The sequence below is a fragment of the Psammomys obesus genome, unplaced genomic scaffold, assembly GCF_907164565.1.
Source record: "Psammomys obesus unplaced genomic scaffold, mPsaObe1.curated_primary_1811, whole genome shotgun sequence".
Taxonomy (NCBI): Eukaryota; Metazoa; Chordata; class Mammalia; order Rodentia; family Muridae; genus Psammomys; species Psammomys obesus.
In genome coordinates, this window is record NW_026595981.1 from 11,666,022 (window position 1) to 11,686,324 (window position 20,303).

Genomic DNA, 20,303 nt, shown 5'->3' on the forward strand with positions numbered 1-20,303 from the left:
GTTGAATGTACACCCAACTACTATATAATATTAAAAGAAAATCTAGATGATGATGACTTCATTGATATAACACCAAAAGCAAGATCCACGAAAGAAAACAGTAATATTGGGCTTCATTAAAATCAAAACCTTCTCATGACAATCTCAGTTTGATTTCTAGGACCCACATGGTAGAACAAGAGAACCAACTCCTCCAAGTTGCTTTGACTTCTACACATGCACTGTAGTGTGTGTGTCAAGAACACATATGCATGTGGGTGCACGTGCGCGCGCGCACACACACACACACACACACACACACACAAATAAATAAAGTAATACAAAGAAAACCTTTAAAAATAAATAAGATAAAGCTCTTACCAGGTCTGATGAAGACATTTTCCACAGATAACATTGCTGCTATTGGAAGCAACAGATCTTCACAATCAAGAGAGGCAGCCCTGATCACTGCACATGTCAGATGTGGGGGCAGTGGGAACTCCACCATGGATAAACCCAATCTTGTCACATGACCACTCCTTAACAGAAAGAGAAAGTGTTATGCCTTTCTACTGTGGGACAATACAAATCTAACATTCACCATTCAGAATAAAGAAGATATAATTTAATTACTTCAGCTCATCTCTAAAATTCAATTCAAAAAATAAAACATTGTCCCTGGAAAGAACAACAAAAAGGCCAGGCAGTGGTGTCACATGCCTTTGAGCCCAGCACTCAGGAGGCAGAGGCAGGCAGATCTCGGAGTTGGAGGCCAGCCTGGTCTACAGAGCAAGTTCCAGGACACCCAGGGCTACACAGAAAAACCCTGCCTTTAAAAGAAGAAAACAAAAAAATAAATAAAATTTTAAAACTTAAAAAAATTAAAAAACCCAAAAAGGTAAATCCTCTATTGTCAGAAGTCTTACTCCCCCCTTTCTTGTTGCATTTTTATTTATTTAATTAGTGAATGTTCACACACAGGAAACAGCACATGGGCAGGCTGGATCAGACAACAACTTAAAGGGAAATGGTTCTCCTCTTCTACCCAGTGGGTCCCAGTATCAAACTCAGGTTGTCAGATTTGGCAGCAGGCAGCTTTTGCCAGTTGAGCCATCTCACCAGCCCAGAATAACATCCAAAACAACTACTCAATGAGATAGAAGAATGTAGTATAAAAGCTATAAACATTCAACAGAGCACAAAGATGTCCTTGAAAAATGAAGGAGTAACAATTATCAAACCTTCCCTAACACAATCATGATAACAAAGCTCTGGTATTCTTAGCATTTTTATATAGTAGAATAATGCTTGGCATTGAAATCTAATTCAAAATCACTTGTTAACTAAAATCGCATTAAACAAAAGTAAGGAGACAGCTTTAGTTTTTCTTAAGAAAAAAAAAAGTTTCATTCTCCTTGTTTACTGAACTTTTTGGTTGTGTGGGTTTTTGTTTTGTTTTGTTTTGTTTTGTTTGGCAGAGCCTCTCAGACTGACTTCAAACTTCATACTTGCAGCTTCAGCCACCCAAGTCCTGAGATTACAAATTACAGGCATGCACTGCCATAGCTAGGGTCAAAAACATGTCTTGATAATAAGATGTTTAAGAACTGCGGTAAATGAAGACCAAGAACAGATTTTACTTTTATGTAAAAAAAATTCATTCACATTGAAATAAATTGCTTTCTACTGCTAAAGAAAGATTTAGTCTTTCTTAAAAAATAAATCGACAAGCCAGGAGCAAAAGCTCACACCTATAATTATAATACTTGAGAAGCCGAGGCAGGAGGATTATAAATTCAAGGCAGCATGGACTGCATAGTGACTTCCAGGCCAGCCAGAGCTACATAGCTACAAACAAACCAAAAGACTAGCAATATATTTGAATTATATTTTTTACCTGTCAATAGCATCACACTGATAAAGCTGTTTAAGTGCTTCCAAAATAAGTCTCTCATTAGGTGGATCCAAATATGGAAACCTAGGTATTTAAATGAAATAAGAGAAAGTCAGAATTATTCAGAGCAGGATTTTATTTTATTTTTGTTTTTTTTTGAAACAGGGTTTCTCTGTGTGGCCTTGGCTGGCCTAGAACTCACTCTGTAGACTAGGCTGGCCTTGAATTCACAGATCCACCTGCCTCTACATCCCTAAGTGCTGGGATTACAGGTGTTCGCCACCATGACCAGCTCATAACACAATTTTAAATACCTTTGATAGAAACTTCCTTAAAGAGTTTCATTTCTCTCTCTCTCTCTTGTTCATTTTTGTTTTGTTTTTTGAGACAGGGTCTCTTTCTACATAGCCCTGGCTGTCTTGGAACTCAATATGTACACCAGTCTGGCCTCAAACTCTCAGTCTGCCTCTGCCTCCCAAGTGCTGGATTAAAGTTGTACACCACCAAACCCAGCCCCAACTCCATTTTAAAAGTTTTCCTCTCCTTGAAAACATTCTATTACTATGCAGCATTCAAAACGAGAAAATTTTGCTTTTTCTGAATCACATTCCTCTCATTCAAAACATACTTCGTTTTAGTCTCCAGGAACATGCCCATCTATTCTCTTTATCTTAATCCTGACTCATACTTTGTAGCCAACTACACTCTCTTCTCTTCTGAAGGCTAAACTCTTTTTACTTAATTTTTACAAAACAGAGAGGTCAGTGAGTAAGGGTGTTTGCTCTCAAGCCTGGCAATATGATCTACTGTCATTCTGCAAATTCCTTCTCCAAGACTGCATGGTGGAAGAAGAGAACTGACTGTTGTCTTCTGACATCCACAGGTGCACAAACAATCTAAATAAAGAGAAAAAGCAACTGAAAGTAGATACAAATTTCAAATGACTTAGTAGTAACTGAGGGCTGGCCTTGGCGTCACAGAGACCGGCCTGCTATGCCTCTCAAGAGAAATCAGGTATGCAGCCACCATGCCTGGCTCCCCAATCACCTTATTCTTACTTACAAGGGAAACGGCTCAGAGGATAAAGGGCTAACACACCAGGCTTACTCCTGATTTGTTTCTTCTTTTTCTCTTTCTCCTCCCAGCAGTCTTTATACCTCAGCTCTCCTAGTGCTAGGATTACAGGCATGTGCTGGGACAGTGTAAACCTGTGACCCTACAACTTGGGAGACGGAGGCATAAGGAGCATGCATGAGTTCAAGGCTAGCCTCAGTTACATAGCAAGTTCAAGGTCATCCTGGAAAAGACATGAGACCCTATCTCAATAAACAGCAATAGGCTCTGGAGAGATGGAATAGGCATTAAGAGCACTTGCTGTTCTTGCAGGTGACCTAGGTTTGGTTCCCAGTAGCTACACTGTAGCTCACAACCATCTGTAACTTCAATTGCAGAGGATCTAACATCTCTTCCTAACCTCCATCGACAACAACACGCAAGTGGTGCACGGATTTATATGCAGACAAAATTCCATATACATAAAATAAAAATTAATTACAAAATTAAGGCAAAAGAATAACAACAGTGCAGCCAAGTAATTTAAAATGAACTAATGCCTATTCACTCCTGTTTTCTAATGTATCTTAATTCTTGCTTATTTGTTCCCTGTGGTTCTTTGAGAATAATGCTAAGAATTAATCCAAGCTTACTGGGCAGTTGCTTGCAGAGTCTTCTTTTCCTAAATAAGAATATATCCCAGTATATATAATAGACCACCAGCCTCAGTGGAAAAGAATGTGCTTAGTCCTGACCAGACTTGATGTGCTAGGGCCAGCTGGTATGGGGTAAGGGAGGGCTCACCTTTTCTGAGAGGGGGGAGGGTAGGACTAGGAGGAGAGGAGGGAGAGGGTTGTGATCAGGATATAACAAATAAATAAATTAATGAAAAAATATATCACAACATTGTTTTTAAATCTAGATTTACCTGTTTGGTCACTTGGTTTTTTTCAATGGCTTGTTACTTCTTTCTTATTGATATAATTTATGAATACAGTTAAATTTTACATGTTTTCCTCTATGTTCTCAATTAGAGAATCTCTAGTCTTGAGCCAGACATGGTGGTGCACACCTATTATTATAGTTCAGTACCTGGAAGTCACAGTCAGGTAGATCACTTTGAGTTCAAGACCAACCTGGTCTACATTCCAGGCCAGCCAGGAATATACAATGAGTCCTTGTCTTGGGGGGGGGAGAGGGGGGACCCCTCTAGTCTTACATGAAACCATCTACATAGGCTTCCTAAATGGGCTTGGTAGCACTTCCTATAATCACAGCACTCAAGATGCAAGAGCAAGAGGGTTGCTGAATCCAGTCTAGACTACATAGTGAGTTCTAGAACGGGCAAGGCTACATAATGAGGCCCTGATTCAAACAAACAAACAAAAAAGATGTGCACCATTAAATCTGGCTCCAAAAAATACTTTCTAATTAGAATTACAGTCATATGCCTTACATTCAAAATTAACAGTGGATAAGTCAGGCATAGTGGGTGGCACACACCTTCATCCCAGCACTCAGGAGGGAGAGGCAGGCAGTGAAGTGAAGTGATGCAATCTTTGAAATAAAAATTTCAAAAAACTTAAAGGCAAATAGTTTAACAATGTTAAACTGGATTCCTCAATCTTAAATTACAACAGTTTGAGCCTGATACAAATGTTCTGAAATTTGAAAGTTGTAAGGGTCATATAACATTGTGAATCTACTAACTACAATTTTAATTATATACTTTTAAATGGCTAAAATGCTATATTTTATTTTAGGTGAATTAACAGTTTTAGTTTAGTTGAAAAGCAACCAACATGAGAACCAGCCCTGGAAATAGTTTAGTCTCAAGTCCCAGGAACACATCAGTCAAACAATGCAAAACAATTTCTGAGAAATAACCTGGCTTCTTTCACTCTAGCCTATTTCTTTCGGGGTTGCTTACATACCTTATGACGTCATGTATGGCAAGGCACTTTAATGTCAAAACTACAGACGTCAAACTAGTTCTCTTAATCTCCGGGATCACATGATCAGGCATACACTGGTTCCAGAAATCTTTACTATAAATCCGAAAGCATTTTCCTGAGGCAGTCCTGCCAGCTCGGCCACTGCGCTGTAACGCTTCACTTCTATAAAAGACAACAAGAACAGTTCCCAAAATGTTTTGTAGGTTTGCCAAAAAACTTACCTCCAACATTCAAAACAAGTAGAAAATATTCTAACCAGCTAACTGTCATTCAATTGAAAAGCTTGATAAAAAGACTTACTTTGAAATAGGAACCACCTCCAGGATGTCCAACCCTAATCTGGGGTTGTGATTTAATTGTTTCACAAAGCCTCCATCCACCACATATCTAAAAGAATGAAAGCAAGTTAAATGCCTAGAAAATACTACACACAAATAAAAGGCTTTTAAAAGGTGTTATCTGAATATTAAAAAAAAAAAAAAAAGGTGCACCTGATCCCATCTATTGTCAAAGATGTTGCAGAAATATTGGTAGATATGACACATTTTCTAATTCCTGGTGGAGGTGGCAAAAATATTCTCCTCTGTTGGTCTAAAATATACACAGAGAAAAAAAACGCAAGTTTAAAACAAGCTCTTGTTACTGGGATACAAAGTAAATAAATTGTAAAAATAATAATAATAATAGTAATAAAAGTGAAAAAAATTCAAACTCTTGGTCAAGCTTTAAAAGAACTCATTTCTTTTCATTACAAGCTATATTTTCACCACATCCTCCTTTCTATCTATCCCCTCTCTCCTTCCTTTCTTTCTCTCTCTCTCTCTCTCTCTTTCCTGGGTATTGCTGGCTGTCCTGCTGTCCTGAAACTCTCTCTATAGACCAGGCTGGCCTCGAACTCAGATATCTGCTTACCTCTGCCTCTGAGGGCTGTATGTGCCATTATACCCAGCTCTTCACCTCTTAATCTGGAATATAAACTGTAATAACAAAAACTAAAGCTATTTCTTCCTGTTTCTCTTTTAAAAAATTTTAAATCCAGGCTGGAGAGATGTCTCAGCAGTTAAGAGAACTTAGAACTCTTTCAGTGAACCCAAGTTTGAATCCCAGCACCCATATCAGTTCCCAGAGTCCACATGAGATAGCTCCATAACAGCCTGTGACTCCAGCTCAAACACCTGACACCCTCCTCTGGAACCTCATGGACCTGCATTCACATGTGTACATACCCACACAGACATACATATATTTACACATAATTATAAAGACACCTCCTACAGTGAGGGAATAAGTGGTTGCTAGGCACAAACCAGGCCAAAAAGCTAGTTCACATACTCTTGGAAGGGATTACATAAGCAACCATACACATTTCACAGATGAGAATTTTAGATGTCTCAACTGGAAAGACATTTTAAGATACTTATTTAATAGACACTATCATGGCTAATGCAGAAAAAAAAAAGTGAACAGAAAATATCCACCTTAATACGGAATTTCACTGCTATAAATGTAATACTTAGAGGGTGTCAGAAGGATCCCAAGCTCAAGGCCAGCCAAGGAAACGTAGTAAGATCCAGCCTCACAATATCTACTCATTAATTTTATGTATTCATTAAACTCAGCTAAGGGTCACTGTTGAAATTCTTTTCTATAAGCTGCAACCACTCAAGTGAAACATTTATGTCACCCAACCATGACAACTATGCAAATAAATAAAGTTACAAAAGTGTCTTCAATACCCACAGTAACAACAATTAAGAAAGAAGTTCGGTGTGCATTAACCAGATTAAAAAGCTGAAAGAATCCATGGGCTGCAGAGACGGCACAGACTGTACTTGCAGAGGATCCTATGGGTCCCAAACACCCATAAATGGCAGCTTATTGCTGCCTGTCATTCCTGGTCTACGTGGACACAATGCCTCTGCAGGCATCTACAGTCATATGCACACACCCACATAAACACACAAATACATCACCAAAAATAATAAAAAATAAACCTTTAAGGAAAATCCTGAAAGGGGGCCAGGGGAAGAGATCCCAGGCATCTGGCACTCTCCTTCTTCTTCATCTAATCTCCCTAGCATTGCATCAATTTCACCTAAATACCACTTTGCACTCCTACAAGCTACTAAAGTAATAATTATTATGTTCATAATGGATCAGCTATAGCTTACCCATGATAGTTCTCAAAAGAAAAATTAAAACAACCCAAAACTTCCAATGGTAGCTATGTCCACCCTCAGCCATACAACTCCATCACACAGACATATGAATCAACACAGAAAATCGCATATACTCAGAAATGAAGCTGAACATAGTTTGCAGTAACAGTGGAACCAAAAGTATGCTTCTGAAAAGGATGTTTACCACTGGATCTGGATGGCAAATTAAATCAGGGAAAATGAATTAGCAGACCACAGAACAATTCAATACACACACACGGATCCCAACTCTAGCAATGGTTAAAGAAAGAAACAAATGAGTTGGTAAAAGAACACCTATACAGGTAGCCTTTTACTTGAGTTGGAAGATCTAGAACGATAAATGCACATGCCAGAAAGCTGATTTACAAGACCCACAAGGTTTAAGCTCAGAAGCAAGAGACAATTAGAAAAGACTCGAGTCAGTCACAGATGTCGGGCCTGGTGGTGCATGCCTGTAATCCCAGCACTCTGGGAGGCAGAAGCAGGCAGATCTCTGTGAATTTGAGGCTAACTTGGTCTACAAAGCGAATACAGGACAGCCAAGGCAAAAAAGAAAAAAGAAAAAGAAAAGAAACCCTGCCTTGAAACAAAACAAAACAAAAAAGAAAGTGGCAAGTAAGTCTGAGACCTCTCCAAAACAAAGACTGTTGAGAAAACAGTAACTTAGTAAAACCTCAGGAAACATTCTCCAGCACTCAGGGAGGCAGAGGCAGGAGGATCTCTGGGAGTTCAAGGCCAGTCTGGACTACAAAGTGAGACCAGGACAGCCAAGAGTACACAGAGAAACCCTGTCTCAAAAAAACAAAGAGTCTCGTTTCAGTGAGGGAAACAAAGCTGGGGAAGAAGGGCTAGCAACAGCCTCAGAAAAAGAGTAGTCACCGGAATCAGATATACATCACCACACTTGGCTTTTCACCATGGGTTCTGAGTTTATTAGCTACAGAAAAACTATGAAAGACCAGAAAACAATGAGAACCTTAAAAATTGCCTGTAAGCCTGGCTGTGGTGGTACACACTTTTAATCCCAGCACTCAGGAGGCACAGGTGGGTGGACATCTGAGTCCAAGACCAGCTGATCTAAAATGCCTTTAAGATGTAAAAATGGAGATCATTACTTAATCTATTACCAAGTGCCTACTAGCACAAAAGATTTCCAAAATAGTATCTGGTCTGTGGTTGACAGCTAATGTAATCAAACTACAACAGCCTCTAGTTAATCTCTCTTTAGTTATTATTAATTAAAAATAATGTTATTGGGATGGGAGGAGGAAGGGAACCATAGGGAGGATACAAAGTGAATAAAGTGTAATTAATAAAGAATTTAAAAAAAAAAAATCTCATTCAACAATACTCTAGCCAAATACCAAAATAAAAGTGTTGGTATCCTCTTTGAACATACACACACAACCCAACTACGTGATACTTCTTGGAAGCAGGCTACTTAATAGGGAAAGAAAGTCCACTCTGTCTAATATAAGACTTAATCTGGATACATAAGATTTCTATAAATTTTAGAGAAGTGGCAAACTAAGTACTGAGAGACAATAGTCCTCACTTCAGTTATTATTAATTAAAAATACTGTTATTGGGATGGGAGGAGGGAGGGAACCATAGGGGGGGATACAAAGTGAATAAAGTGTAATTAATAAAAAAAATTTAAAAAAATACTTTTATTACTATTGTTTACGTATATGAGTATTTTGCCTGTATGTATGTCTGGTCACTTCAGGAGGCCAGAAACAGGCTTTGATCCTCTAGCTATATATTATATATGGTCATGAGCCACCATGTGTTGCTAGGAATTGAACCAGGGTCCTCTGCAAAAGTAGTCAGTGCTCTTAACCACTGAGCTGTCTCTCTACAACATCCCTTTTGTTTTGTAAATCAAACCTAACTCATTTCAAAGAATCCCCACAAGTAATTTTGTTCTGTTCAGAGAGCACATAATCCACTCTTAAATACTAGGAAGGAGATGCAAGGTTCTGAAAGTTACCATGAAAGAACCTTAAACAGAATCTGTTTTCTTGAGGGATGATGGCTCTTGTAACACTTTACTCCATGATTTGGGTGAAGACTTGGGAGTTAGCCAAGTATGGTGGTGCACACCTGCAATCCCAATGCTGCAGGAGGCAGAGGCAAGCACTTCTCTGGGAGTTTAAGGCCAGCCTGGTCTATAAAGCGAGTCTAGGGCAGCCCAGGCTACACAGAGTAATCCTGTCTCAAAAGAACAAAACCAACCAACAAACAAAAAAAGACTTGGTAGTTACAAAACTAAGATCAGTTTGTGAAATGTTTTGATCCAAACACTGAAGATCTATCCATTTTTCTGTATATACACACAATAATTCAATGAAAGCATTGTAAAAGGGGGCTGGAGAAATGGCTCAAAGAGCCGTAAAGAGCTCATGCTGCTATTTAAGGGACCAGAGTTTGGTTCCCAGCACCCACATCAAGCAACTCACAGCTGCCTGTATCTACGGTGCTAAGGTATGCAATGCCCTCTGCTGGATGGCTGGCCCCAGAAGCTTGCACACATATTCACAATGATACACACAGGAACATATAAATAAAAAAATTAAAACATTTTTTAAGTCTTTAAAAGCCAGTCATATTTTCTTTCCTAGTAAGGAATTACCTGTTGTCATAGAGCCATAACACGGCAGTATCAACAAGCCATCTAGTGTGGTGTCTTGTACATCATAATCGTAATCGACAGACTCTGCCATCTGAAAAAGCAGCTCACAACTCTTCTCTATTTCAAACTGGCCTGAAAGGAGAAGTTGGAAAACTCTTGAATTTGAACTGTAAATTTTAAAGATTTTGAAGGCTAGCTTAAATGCTGTTTAAGGTTATTCTAAGTTGTTTTTTTTTTTAATGTAAAGAGTGTGCAGGATATGCCCAACCTCAACAACAAAATTTAAGCAGAAGTATATTACTGATTTCTAAAGGAACAAAAGTGTTTATCAGCTTCAAGTCTTTCATGTTGTTAATACCGAGTTTCAGGAGGACTAAATTACTCACACACAAAGGAAACTAGTACAGGAAATACTAAATTCAGGTACTTGAATTTAGCTTCCAAAAGGCAAAGAGATAGGATTTTTGTTTATTTTGGTTTGTTTATTTTTTCAAGACAGGGTTTCTCTGTGTAGCCTTGGCTGTCCTGGAACTCACTCTGTAGACCAGGCTGGCCTCAAACTCACAGAGATCCGCCTGCTTCTGCCTCCAGAGCGCTGGGATTACAGGCATGAGCCACCAAAGAGATAGTTTTAAATGTCTCACCTCAGATATTAGTACAAGACACAGTAGGACATCAGCACTGTAACAACTTGTCTCTGCTGGGATGCAGCCAGTTAAAAAGTTACAATGCTCTTGAATTTAACTGCTGTTTGTGATGCCCCCAAAGTTGCTCCAAGCCTGTATGCAATGCACGTGCTATCTCACTTCTTCAAGAAATGACAGTTGTGATGTCATTTCAATTATAGAATTAATTACTTAGAATCAGGATTACTTAGCCAAGTTAGACCTCCGTGTACAGTAGGCAAAACACAAAACAAAACAAACAAAAACTCCACTTTCCAGAGTTAATTCCTTTCTGTGAAAGGGCAATGTAGTTCACGTGTATTTAGGGAGATCCCGACATTCTGCGTCCCTGTTTTCTAACAGAGAATCATAAAAAGAAAAGGCAACAACTGGGAAGAGTCCACACATCCTAGGAGAAGTACAGTCTACTCTGGAGCTCTATTTGCTGCATACAAAAGGAAGATATTAACCAGGCACAGCAGTGTGTTCCTGCTCTCTAGGAACAGCCTGTGCAATTTATCAAGAAAGACTTTGTCTCAAAAACCACAAAATCATTTTATTTACTTATTTATTGATTGATGTATTGAGGGATTTGAATTGTTTTTCTCGTTTTTAAACAGGTGCTTATCATATAGCCCGGACTAATCTTGAACTATGTAGTCCTGTCTATACTTTAACTTGCAGTAATCCTCCTGACTCAAGTCTCCACAGTCCCAAGGTTAGCAGCATCCACCTAACTTACAAATAACAGAGATTATTAAACCTAGTAGGGAAAGCTCACCAGTCAGAAAAACTAAGATGTCTCCAGCCATTTCATTCAAATGAATATCCATGGTCACTTTCACAATCTAAAGCAAGAAAACAAAAAAACAAAACAAAACAAAACAAAACACAATAATGATGTGCTGCTATAAAATACTCATTCCTCCACTTCCATATCCCCTTGCTCCAAATAAAAATTCAATCAAAGCTCCCAAAAAGTCCTGCTAAAATACAACAAATAAGGCAGCCAGGTGGCTCAGTGGGTAAAGTGCTTGCCACACAAGCTTCATGACCTGAGTTTAATCTCTAGAGCCTACATAAATGTAGATGGAGCCAACAAACTCTACAGAGCTGTCATCTGACCTCCACATGCATGCCTTGACATATGTGAACACCACCCCCACCCCGCCTCCAACACAACATACACACAATAACAAATGAAATCTGTAAAAACAACAAGACAAATTACAAACCACCCAGGTAAATGAAATCTCACACACAAAAGACAAAAGAAGATTGCCAAGCAATACCGCTTGAATATATGCAGTGTTTTCTCTGTCTCGGGGGCCAATCAAATTGCAGAATTTCTCTCGGACTGGATAGAGCCTTCCAGGAATATCAAATATGGGGCAATTTCCAAAGAACGCTGAAAGCTTGGCTAGCTCCATAGTTGCTGACATCACCACCACCTTTAAATGTTCTTTCCTGTTAGGAGACTTATCCTGAAACAGCTTCTTCAGTAAACCAAATAAGATATCCTGGAAGGAAAAACTAGTAAGCCACAAATGCTAGCATTTTATTATTTTATTTATTTGTTCTTTCTACCTATTAATCTATCTATGTATCTATTTTTGAAGCCTGGTCTCAGTGTAGATCTGGTTGGCTTAGAACTCACAAAGTAAACCAAGCTGGCCTTCAACTCACAGAGCTATGCCTGTCTCTGCCTCCTGAGTACTGGAAACATTTATTTTTGAGACAGAGTTTCAAGTAGCCTAGGGCTGACCTGAACTTCTAGTCAAGGACCTGAACTTCTAATCCTCCTGCTTCCACTTTAAGGTGATAGAATTAAAAGGGTGTACCACCATGCCCATTTTTACATGATGTTCAGTACCAAGCCCTGGGCTTTGTACATGCTAGGCAGGCATTCTACCAACATCCCTAGGCCAGCTAATTTATTTATTTTTATTTCATTCTTTTCTTTGTTGTGAAAAGGTCTCACTATGTAACATGGGCTGGTCTAGAACTCCTCTGTAGAAGCTGGCCTCAACTCTTAGAGATCCGCCTACCTCTGCCTCCTGAGTACTAGGGTTAAAGGCACGCACCAATATGCCAAACCTGACCTATTTAAAATAGACTGCTATCATAATCTAAGAAATTCTAGTTCAACAGATTAAAATGTCAGAGGGGCAATTTTTCATACAGTAAAAAAGCTACCCCAAACAAATGAACTTCTCATTAATTAAAAAAATAAAATACTCACTGTAGTTAAAGTTCTTTCATGGGCTTCATCCAAAATAATGACACTGAATTTGCTGAGATTTGGATCTCCCAGAATATGTTTGAGTAAACATCCATCCGTCATGTATTTGATTGCCGTGTCCTAATGTGTGAAAGCAGAGAACATCAACTTGTAGCATCACAGAACTTCCTATCATTCAATTAATTCTTCACCCCCAAACAAACATACAGATAAAACCACCAAGATCTATGCAAAAGAGAATATAAAACTGTCTAACAAGGATGACTGGTTAACTATAAAACATGTCCCCTATACAGACAGGAGTGTGCTAAGATAAAACAACAAATCACCAATAAAGACATACAAAGAGATGTGTGGAATGAGGCAAGTTAAGTACTTACAAACAAGATGTGTGTGTGTCAGTGGCAGAGCTTGCATTAACTAGCATGCACAGACAGGTCCTTTGTTATGATCCCCAGCATGCAAACAAACTAAAATAAAAGACTTTGCTGACTTTGTTACTAAGTTGCCAAGTTTTGCACTGACTTGAAGAACAGGGAGACACAACACTGGATATGCTGGCTAACTGTTAGCAACTTGACCTGAACTACCCTCACTTGGGAAAGGGAACCTCAACTGAGGAACTGTCTCCAAAGACTGGCCACTGGGCATGCCCCTGTGGGCAACTTTCTTGATTAACAACTGATGTGGGTAGTACCCTCCTGGAACAAATGGCCATAGGTAGTGTATGAGAAAGCAAACAGGAAACCATGGAAAGCAAGCCAGTCAAGAGCATTCCATGGCTTTTGCTTTGTTCCCGCATCTAGGTTCCTGCCTTGGTTTCCTTTACTGATGATCTGTAACCTATAAGCCAAATAAACTCTTTCCTCCACAAGCTAGTTTTGGTGTTTACCACAGTAATGAAAACCAAACTAATACACTGGAAAGACCCTGAAAACAGCTAAGTGTGATAAGAAAGACAAGGCAAAACTACTGTATCATTCCACTTAGATATTTCAATAGGCATCTTGATAGAGATTGGAGCTACAGGGACTGAATACAGTTTCTGTTGGAGATTTTTTAAAGTTCTGAAAGTAGCAACAACAATGTAAACTACACAACAATGTAAACTATTAAAATGTTTATGTCATTTTATTACTACAACAAAAAAAGGTTAAATAGGAATGCAACCAACAGTGGGTTGAAGAAATGGACCACTGGGTAAGAGCACTTGCTGCTCTTGCAGTGGGCCTTGGTTTGGTTCCCTGCACCCACATGGCAATTCACAACCAATTAACTCCAATCCTAGGAAATCCAGTGCCCTTTTCTGGCATTCTCAGGTACCAGGCATGCATGTGGTACACAGACACACATGCAGACAGAAACACCCACATATAAATCTTATATAATACATAAGATTTTTTTTAAAAAGATTTTTATTTATTATGTATAGTGTTTTGCTTACATGTACTCCTGCTCACCAGAAGAGGGCACAAGATCTCACCATAGATGGCTGTGAGACACCATGCGGTTGCTGGGAATTGAACTCAGGACTTTTGGTAGAACAGCCAGTGCTCTTAACCTCTGAGCCATCTCTCCAGCCTCAATTTTTTTTTTTTTCAGTAATAAAAAGTTTTTAAAATGTACTTACTGTGTATGTATTTGTTCACATACACAAACATTGACCATGTGTGCCTGTGGGATCATCTGGAACTGCAATTACATAGATGGTTGTGAGCCATTATGTGGATGCTGGAAATTGAACCGAGATCCTTTGCAAGAGTAACAAGTACTGTTAACTACTGAGCCATCTCTCCAGCCCCAAGTAATAAATAATTTTTTTAAAAATTTTGACCAATGTCAAGAAACCTATGATTTAAAAAAAAAAAAAAAGCACCTTAAGGAAAATAACTATAACTATCATTTGATAATAGATAAACTAGTTGAGGACAGAGAAAACAGAGTAATCAGGTACCTGATACATAAAGCCTTAACAATATGCAACAAAAATTAATTCTAGGGGTCATGGTTGTGAATTGCTGTGTGGGTGCAGGGAATCAAACCAGGGCGCTCCACAAGAACTAGTGGTCAATTCTTCAACCTCAGTGTTGGTTACATTCATATTTAAAATTTATTTTGTTGTAGTAATAAAACGTACATAATAAAACTTTACCATTTTAACCATGTTAGGTGTACAATTTAAAGAGAAACCTTAGCAGTTAAGAACACCTGCTGCTTTTTTTCTCCCAGAGGACCAGGATTCAGTTCCCAGCACCCACATGGCAGCTTACAACCATCTGCATTCTAGTTCCAGGGCATCTGACATCCTCTTCTGGACTCCTCAGGAACCAAGCTTGGTGCACATACACACAGGCAGGCAAAACACATTCACGAAAAGTGAAACAAGCAAAACTATTCTCTGTGGATTCTAGGGACTGAACTCAGGCCCTCATGTCTGCAAGGCAGGTACATCACCACCTGAGCTATCTCCCCAGGCAATATCCTGTTCCCTCAGAATCCTTTAAGATTTATCTATTTTTTTTTTCTTTTTATGAAGGAGGTAGCCTACTTGGGGAGTTCCAGGCCAGTGAGAGATCTTATCTCAAAACCAAAAAAACAAACAACAAAACACACACATGGCATTTGAGGAACAAGCTGTCCTCTGGCTTCGATACGTATGTACATACACAAGATCAGAGAAAGACACATGTGAGGGCTATAGGTGTAAGTTTACAGTAATTTAAATGTATACCAATAAAAATTCTGTACCTTGGAGCTGCAGTCGTCAAAACGAACTTGGTATCCTACTTTAGATCCCAAAGTACATTTCATTTCTTCAGCAACCCTCTGAGCAACTGAAATGGCAGCTACTTTTCGTGGCTGAGTCACACCAATCATACCATGTTGTGAAAACCCTATCAAAACCAGTAACAGAAACACACAAAGTTTAATTAGCAACTTTCTTCCTACTGAACTAAAATTAAAATTGTCCCTGATCAATCAATACAAATGGTAAAAATGTTTCTAAAAGAAAAACCTACAAATCAGCAACACATCACAGTAATTTGCATAAAAAAATCTTACTATTAATTTAAAAATTAAATGCACATTCATGAATCAGAAAGACAGCACAGCAGGTAAACAGGCTTACCTGATGACCCGACATTGGCAGCAGAGAACTGACTCCCTAACGTTATCCTTTGATCTCTACATGCACTGTGTCACATAGGTGCCTGTACACACATATGTAGACAGTGCATAAAAGGAAAGTAATTCAGAAAAAATACACACCCACAGCATTCTAAATGTACATGTTAATCAGGTTTAAGGGTTGTTGTTCTTCCCCTCGCCTCCAGAGACAGGGTCTCTCTGTGTAGCCTTGGCTGCCCTGGACTCACTTTTTAGACCAGGCTGACCTCACAGCAATCCACCTGCTTCTGCCTCCCTGAGTGCTGAGATTACAGGTGTGCACCACCACAGCTGGCTTCACTTCTTTCTTAACAGAAAGTAAAATAACGATATGCCATAACAGATAATGTCAGATTAGGCCTAATACATCAGATTAGGCTCATATAAGGGTCAGGCATGGTGAATGCTAACAAAAACAGTATAAGGAGGCCACTTTAAAAAAGAAAAATTAAAAACTCTGCCAGGTGGTAGTAGCACATACCTTTACCCAAGAACTCAGGAGGCAGAAGCAATGCAGATCACTGAGTTTGGGACCAGCCTGGTTTACAGAGCAAGTTCTAGGACAGCCAAGGCTACACAAAGAAATCCTGTCTCAAAAAGTAAAAAAATAAAATAAAAATAAAAATTAAGGTATGTTTTTATTTACATATATTATATATATACCTCTGTATTTGAATGTGCACATTCAGGTCCCTAGGACTCCAGAAGAGGGTGCCAGATTCCCCAGAGATAAGAGTTACAGGTTGTTATGAACTACCAATGTGGGTTCCGGGACAAAAATTTGGTCCTCTAAAAAAGCAGCAACAGCTTTCATCTGCTGAGCCATCTCTCTAGACCTCCAAAATTAACTTTTAATATGAATCAGACCCAAAATAATTTTGCTCTTTTCCAATCTTACGACAGAGAATATTCATAGAATTTCTCATACTGGCAAGACAAACTTTATTGATAATTTGTAAGCTTGATCCTGGTAGAATCTGAGAATATTTACCTGATAAAGATCTGGAGGAATAATAAATAAAATGTAAGCAACAGACATCAACTATCCTTTCCCCTTCACAACTGTTTCAGTTCTCACTGGTTAACAAAATAACCTTATTCTAAAAAGAAAACTAGCATCTACCTGCCATCCTTTTTTTTCCCTACCATATAACCATAGCTGGCCTGGAATACACTATGTAAATCATGTTAGCCTCAAACCTCGGAGATGCCCCTGCCTCTGCCTACCAAGTGCTGGGATTAAGTGTGCCCACCTGCCAGGTGGTGGTAGCTCATGCCTTTAATTCCAGCACTCATGAGGCAAAGGCAGTCAGATCTCTGTTAGTTCAAGGCCAGCCAGGTCTACAGAGTGAGTCCAGAAGAGCCAAGGCTACTCACAGAGAGACCCTGTCTCAAAAAACCAAAACCAAACAAACAAAAAAGTGTGTACTACCACGATCAGCCTTCTTCCATTATTATAATAATTAAAATGAAAACTATGTCACCCCAACAATTCCTGAGCCTGAAATAAAGTCATAAAGCAAAGGAGACATAAGGTGGATGAGGAAATGGGAAAGTGACCCAAAAATGGGCATTTACGCACTATAGCAGCTTTATTATAACTTAAAGAAGTTCTGTTTTGGTTTGATTTTGGCTTTTTGAGACACGGTTTCTCTGTGTAGCCGTGGCTATCCTGGAACTCACAGAGACCCGCCTGCCTCTGCCTCCCCAAGTGCTGGGATGACAGGAGTGCTGAGATGACAGGCCTGTGCCACCACGCCCCGCTTGTTTTGTTTCTTTAGTGCTTCCAGTTTTAACAAAAATAAAATTACCTGCTTCATAAAGGTATTTAGGGAGTTGAGTTGTTTTACCACTTCCTGTATTTCCAGTAACAATGAGGAACGAATTGTCCCTCACAGCTTGAATGAGCTTTTTTCTTTGTTTCTGAATAGGAAAAGTTGGAGTTGTTCCTCCCTCCTGTGATGTACATCCTTTCTCTTCTGTAACAACACAAAAACAATTGTGCGATTAAAAGACCTGTGAAGATCTCTCTGACCAAGTCTCAGAACGGAAAGAAGAAAGCCAAGGAACCAATACTGGAACAATCAATCTATGACTTTTTAATTAATTCACCTATGCACAAATCACATGTGAAAGTTTATAAACTCAGAATAACTTTTTGGTAAAAATCAAACAACTTCAACACTGTTCATGTACTTGACGTACTTGACCAAGTCAGTCCAGCACAAGGCAACGTATATGTATGCATACCTAGCCAGAAGCACAAAACTAAATTTTATTAAATAGACCAAAACCCTGAACACAGAGGAAAAACTCTCAGAAGAGTAAGAAGCCACCTGCATTTGCTTCTGATTCACGGTTCAAGTTAGGTCCCTGTTCAGAGTGACTGATATCCCAGAAGGCCAAGTGGTGGGTAACCATGGAAACTGGCTCCTGGAAACGGGCTCCCTTCATACCGTACCCAAAGGCAGGCTGGCTGCCCGACGAAGGGGAGGGGGATGAACGGGTAGAGAACAAAGGCTTTATGAGGCTGTAGAACGGCAGAACGCGTTTGGGCGTTTGGGTTCACTTTCTTGCCCCCCGGCGAGATTTTCACCCAACTTGGGTTTGGGACCGCCCCCCTCTATGCCAAAGTGCTCACTGAACGCAAAGTTTGCCTTCGGGCTCAAGAGACCAAGAGAACGCCTAAGTCTCCTCCCCATCTCCTCTGCCACCCACAGATGTACTTTTCGCCCCGCCAAGAACTCCCGCCGGCTGCCCCGGCGTCCCGCACCTCTGTCAGCGACGCGCACAGCTGACGACCGCTCCTCCTGGAGCTCTCTCGGCCGCTCTCCCTCCTCCTGCCGCCTTGGCCCCCTGCCCGCGACGGCGGGAAACCGGGACATAGACCTGGTCCGAAGAAGAAGCGAGCACGTCCACCGAGCTGAGGAGATGGGAGGGGAAAGGCGAGGGCGCGCCCTGATGACGTAGGGGTGTTTACTTCCGCGCGTGCGACTGGCAGCTAGGGGTTGGGGAGCGGCTCGATGACGTGGCGGCGGCTGTTTGGACGCGCACGGACACGCGCTCCTGGGGGTCCCCCGAAGCTCCGCCCCACGGGCTCCCGCCCACCGCCACGTGCCGTTGCCAGCCGCGAAGCCACACGTGAACACCTGAGGGCCAGTTCATGTTGGTTCTTCTAGTGTGAAACAAGAAGACGACACCTCCTTAGGCACCACAGCATCATCACGGCCTTGCCCATCTCCATACACACCAGTTGAAATGACCCTTTCCCACGAGCTGCAGCCATCCTACATTGTGACCTTGGGCAACTCCCTACCCTATCTCCCTGGCGTAATCACTGAATTGCCAGCCAACTTTGAAATGCCGTTTCACGTCCTTCATGGAGCCCCTTATTTACATTTATTTGCATAATTTCCATACCCTCCAAGTAGCTGGGAAGGCCCACAAAAGCCAGACTTGAAGAACACTATTCATGATACATCCAGCAGGTAGCAGCAGTCGTTTGAGGTGTGCAGTCGGGATTTGTTGAGGATAGGTGAATGAAATAAACTGTTTTAGAAATAAACTGGCTTTTAATGGAAGTGTATTCCTGCTGACAGTTGTACAGATACACCGTGTCTGCAGTGGCGTGATTTTTTTTTTTTTTTTTTGAAGGTACATTGGGGACTTGGTGGATAGGTCAGTGGTAAAGTACTTACTGTCTACTATATATGAGGCCCTGGGGTTCAATACCCAGTACCACACACAAACATTATCAAAGCTGAGTGTGGTGGCTTGCACCCACGGCTCCAGCACTTGGGAGGCTGAGGCAGGAGAATTACTGTGAGTTCCAGGCCACCACTGGGGAACAGAATAAGACCCTGTCTTAAGGGAGGAGGTGAATAAAGGGGAGAGGGGAAAAGAAGGGAAGAGAAGAGGAAGAGAGAAGAAAAGAAGGAAGGGAGAACAGATACTCCTGGACCAGTCTTTCAGTCATAATACCTGCTGATTCTCTAAGTAGAGTCAGTTGTAACAAAATGTGAAGAAACCTGCTTTTTACACTTAAAAAAGAAAAATATCACAATGTAGCCCAGGCTAAACTAAGAACCCATTATCTTCGTGCCTCAGCACTCAAGTGCTGTGATTGCAGGCATAAATTATCATATCCATTCGATTCTGGCACTTATCAATAGTTCCTGGAGATTAATCAAAATTTACAGGAAGGCAACACAAAACTACTATTCACCTATCAACCCAAGGCCCTTCCTCTTGGACCAAGCTGAAAAAGATGTAAGCTGTTATTAGAATCCAAGACTTAGCTTTAAAATGTACATGTGTCAACTCCTTTTCAGCGGAACTGATTGACAACTCCTCAAATGCAAGTTTATCAGATTTTGAAAGATAGGAAATCAGGTGTATCCTTCTAATGGCCAGGATACCTATGACAATAGTCCTGGGAATAAGAGAACATTTTAGGTTTCTCCAAAACCTTAAAACCATCTCTGAACCTTCCAATTTCTATTAGGAATTCA

At 40.2% G+C, this 20,303-nt stretch overlaps 1 protein-coding gene across 1 annotated transcript in view; it reads right to left on the bottom strand.

Annotated features, from left to right (window-relative positions):
• Positions 1-18,737, bottom strand: part of Dhx40 (DEAH-box helicase 40) — a 34,130-nt gene extending 15,393 nt beyond the window's left edge. Inside the window, exons 1-12 of the mRNA XM_055620411.1 lie at positions 18,566-18,737; positions 17,604-17,771; positions 15,373-15,518; positions 12,625-12,744; positions 11,675-11,902; positions 11,164-11,230; positions 9,718-9,849; positions 5,373-5,472; positions 5,182-5,268; positions 4,861-5,043; positions 1,877-1,957; positions 361-518 (exon numbers count right to left, since the gene is read on the bottom strand). Of these exons, the coding sequence (XP_055476386.1) occupies positions 361-518; positions 1,877-1,957; positions 4,861-5,043; positions 5,182-5,268; positions 5,373-5,472; positions 9,718-9,849; positions 11,164-11,230; positions 11,675-11,902; positions 12,625-12,744; positions 15,373-15,518; positions 17,604-17,771; positions 18,566-18,677 (1,582 nt within the window). The 5' untranslated portion in view covers positions 18,678-18,737. The remainder of the gene's footprint in view (positions 1-360; positions 519-1,876; positions 1,958-4,860; positions 5,044-5,181; positions 5,269-5,372; positions 5,473-9,717; positions 9,850-11,163; positions 11,231-11,674; positions 11,903-12,624; positions 12,745-15,372; positions 15,519-17,603; positions 17,772-18,565) is intronic.
• Positions 18,738-20,303: the final 1,566 nt, after the last annotated feature.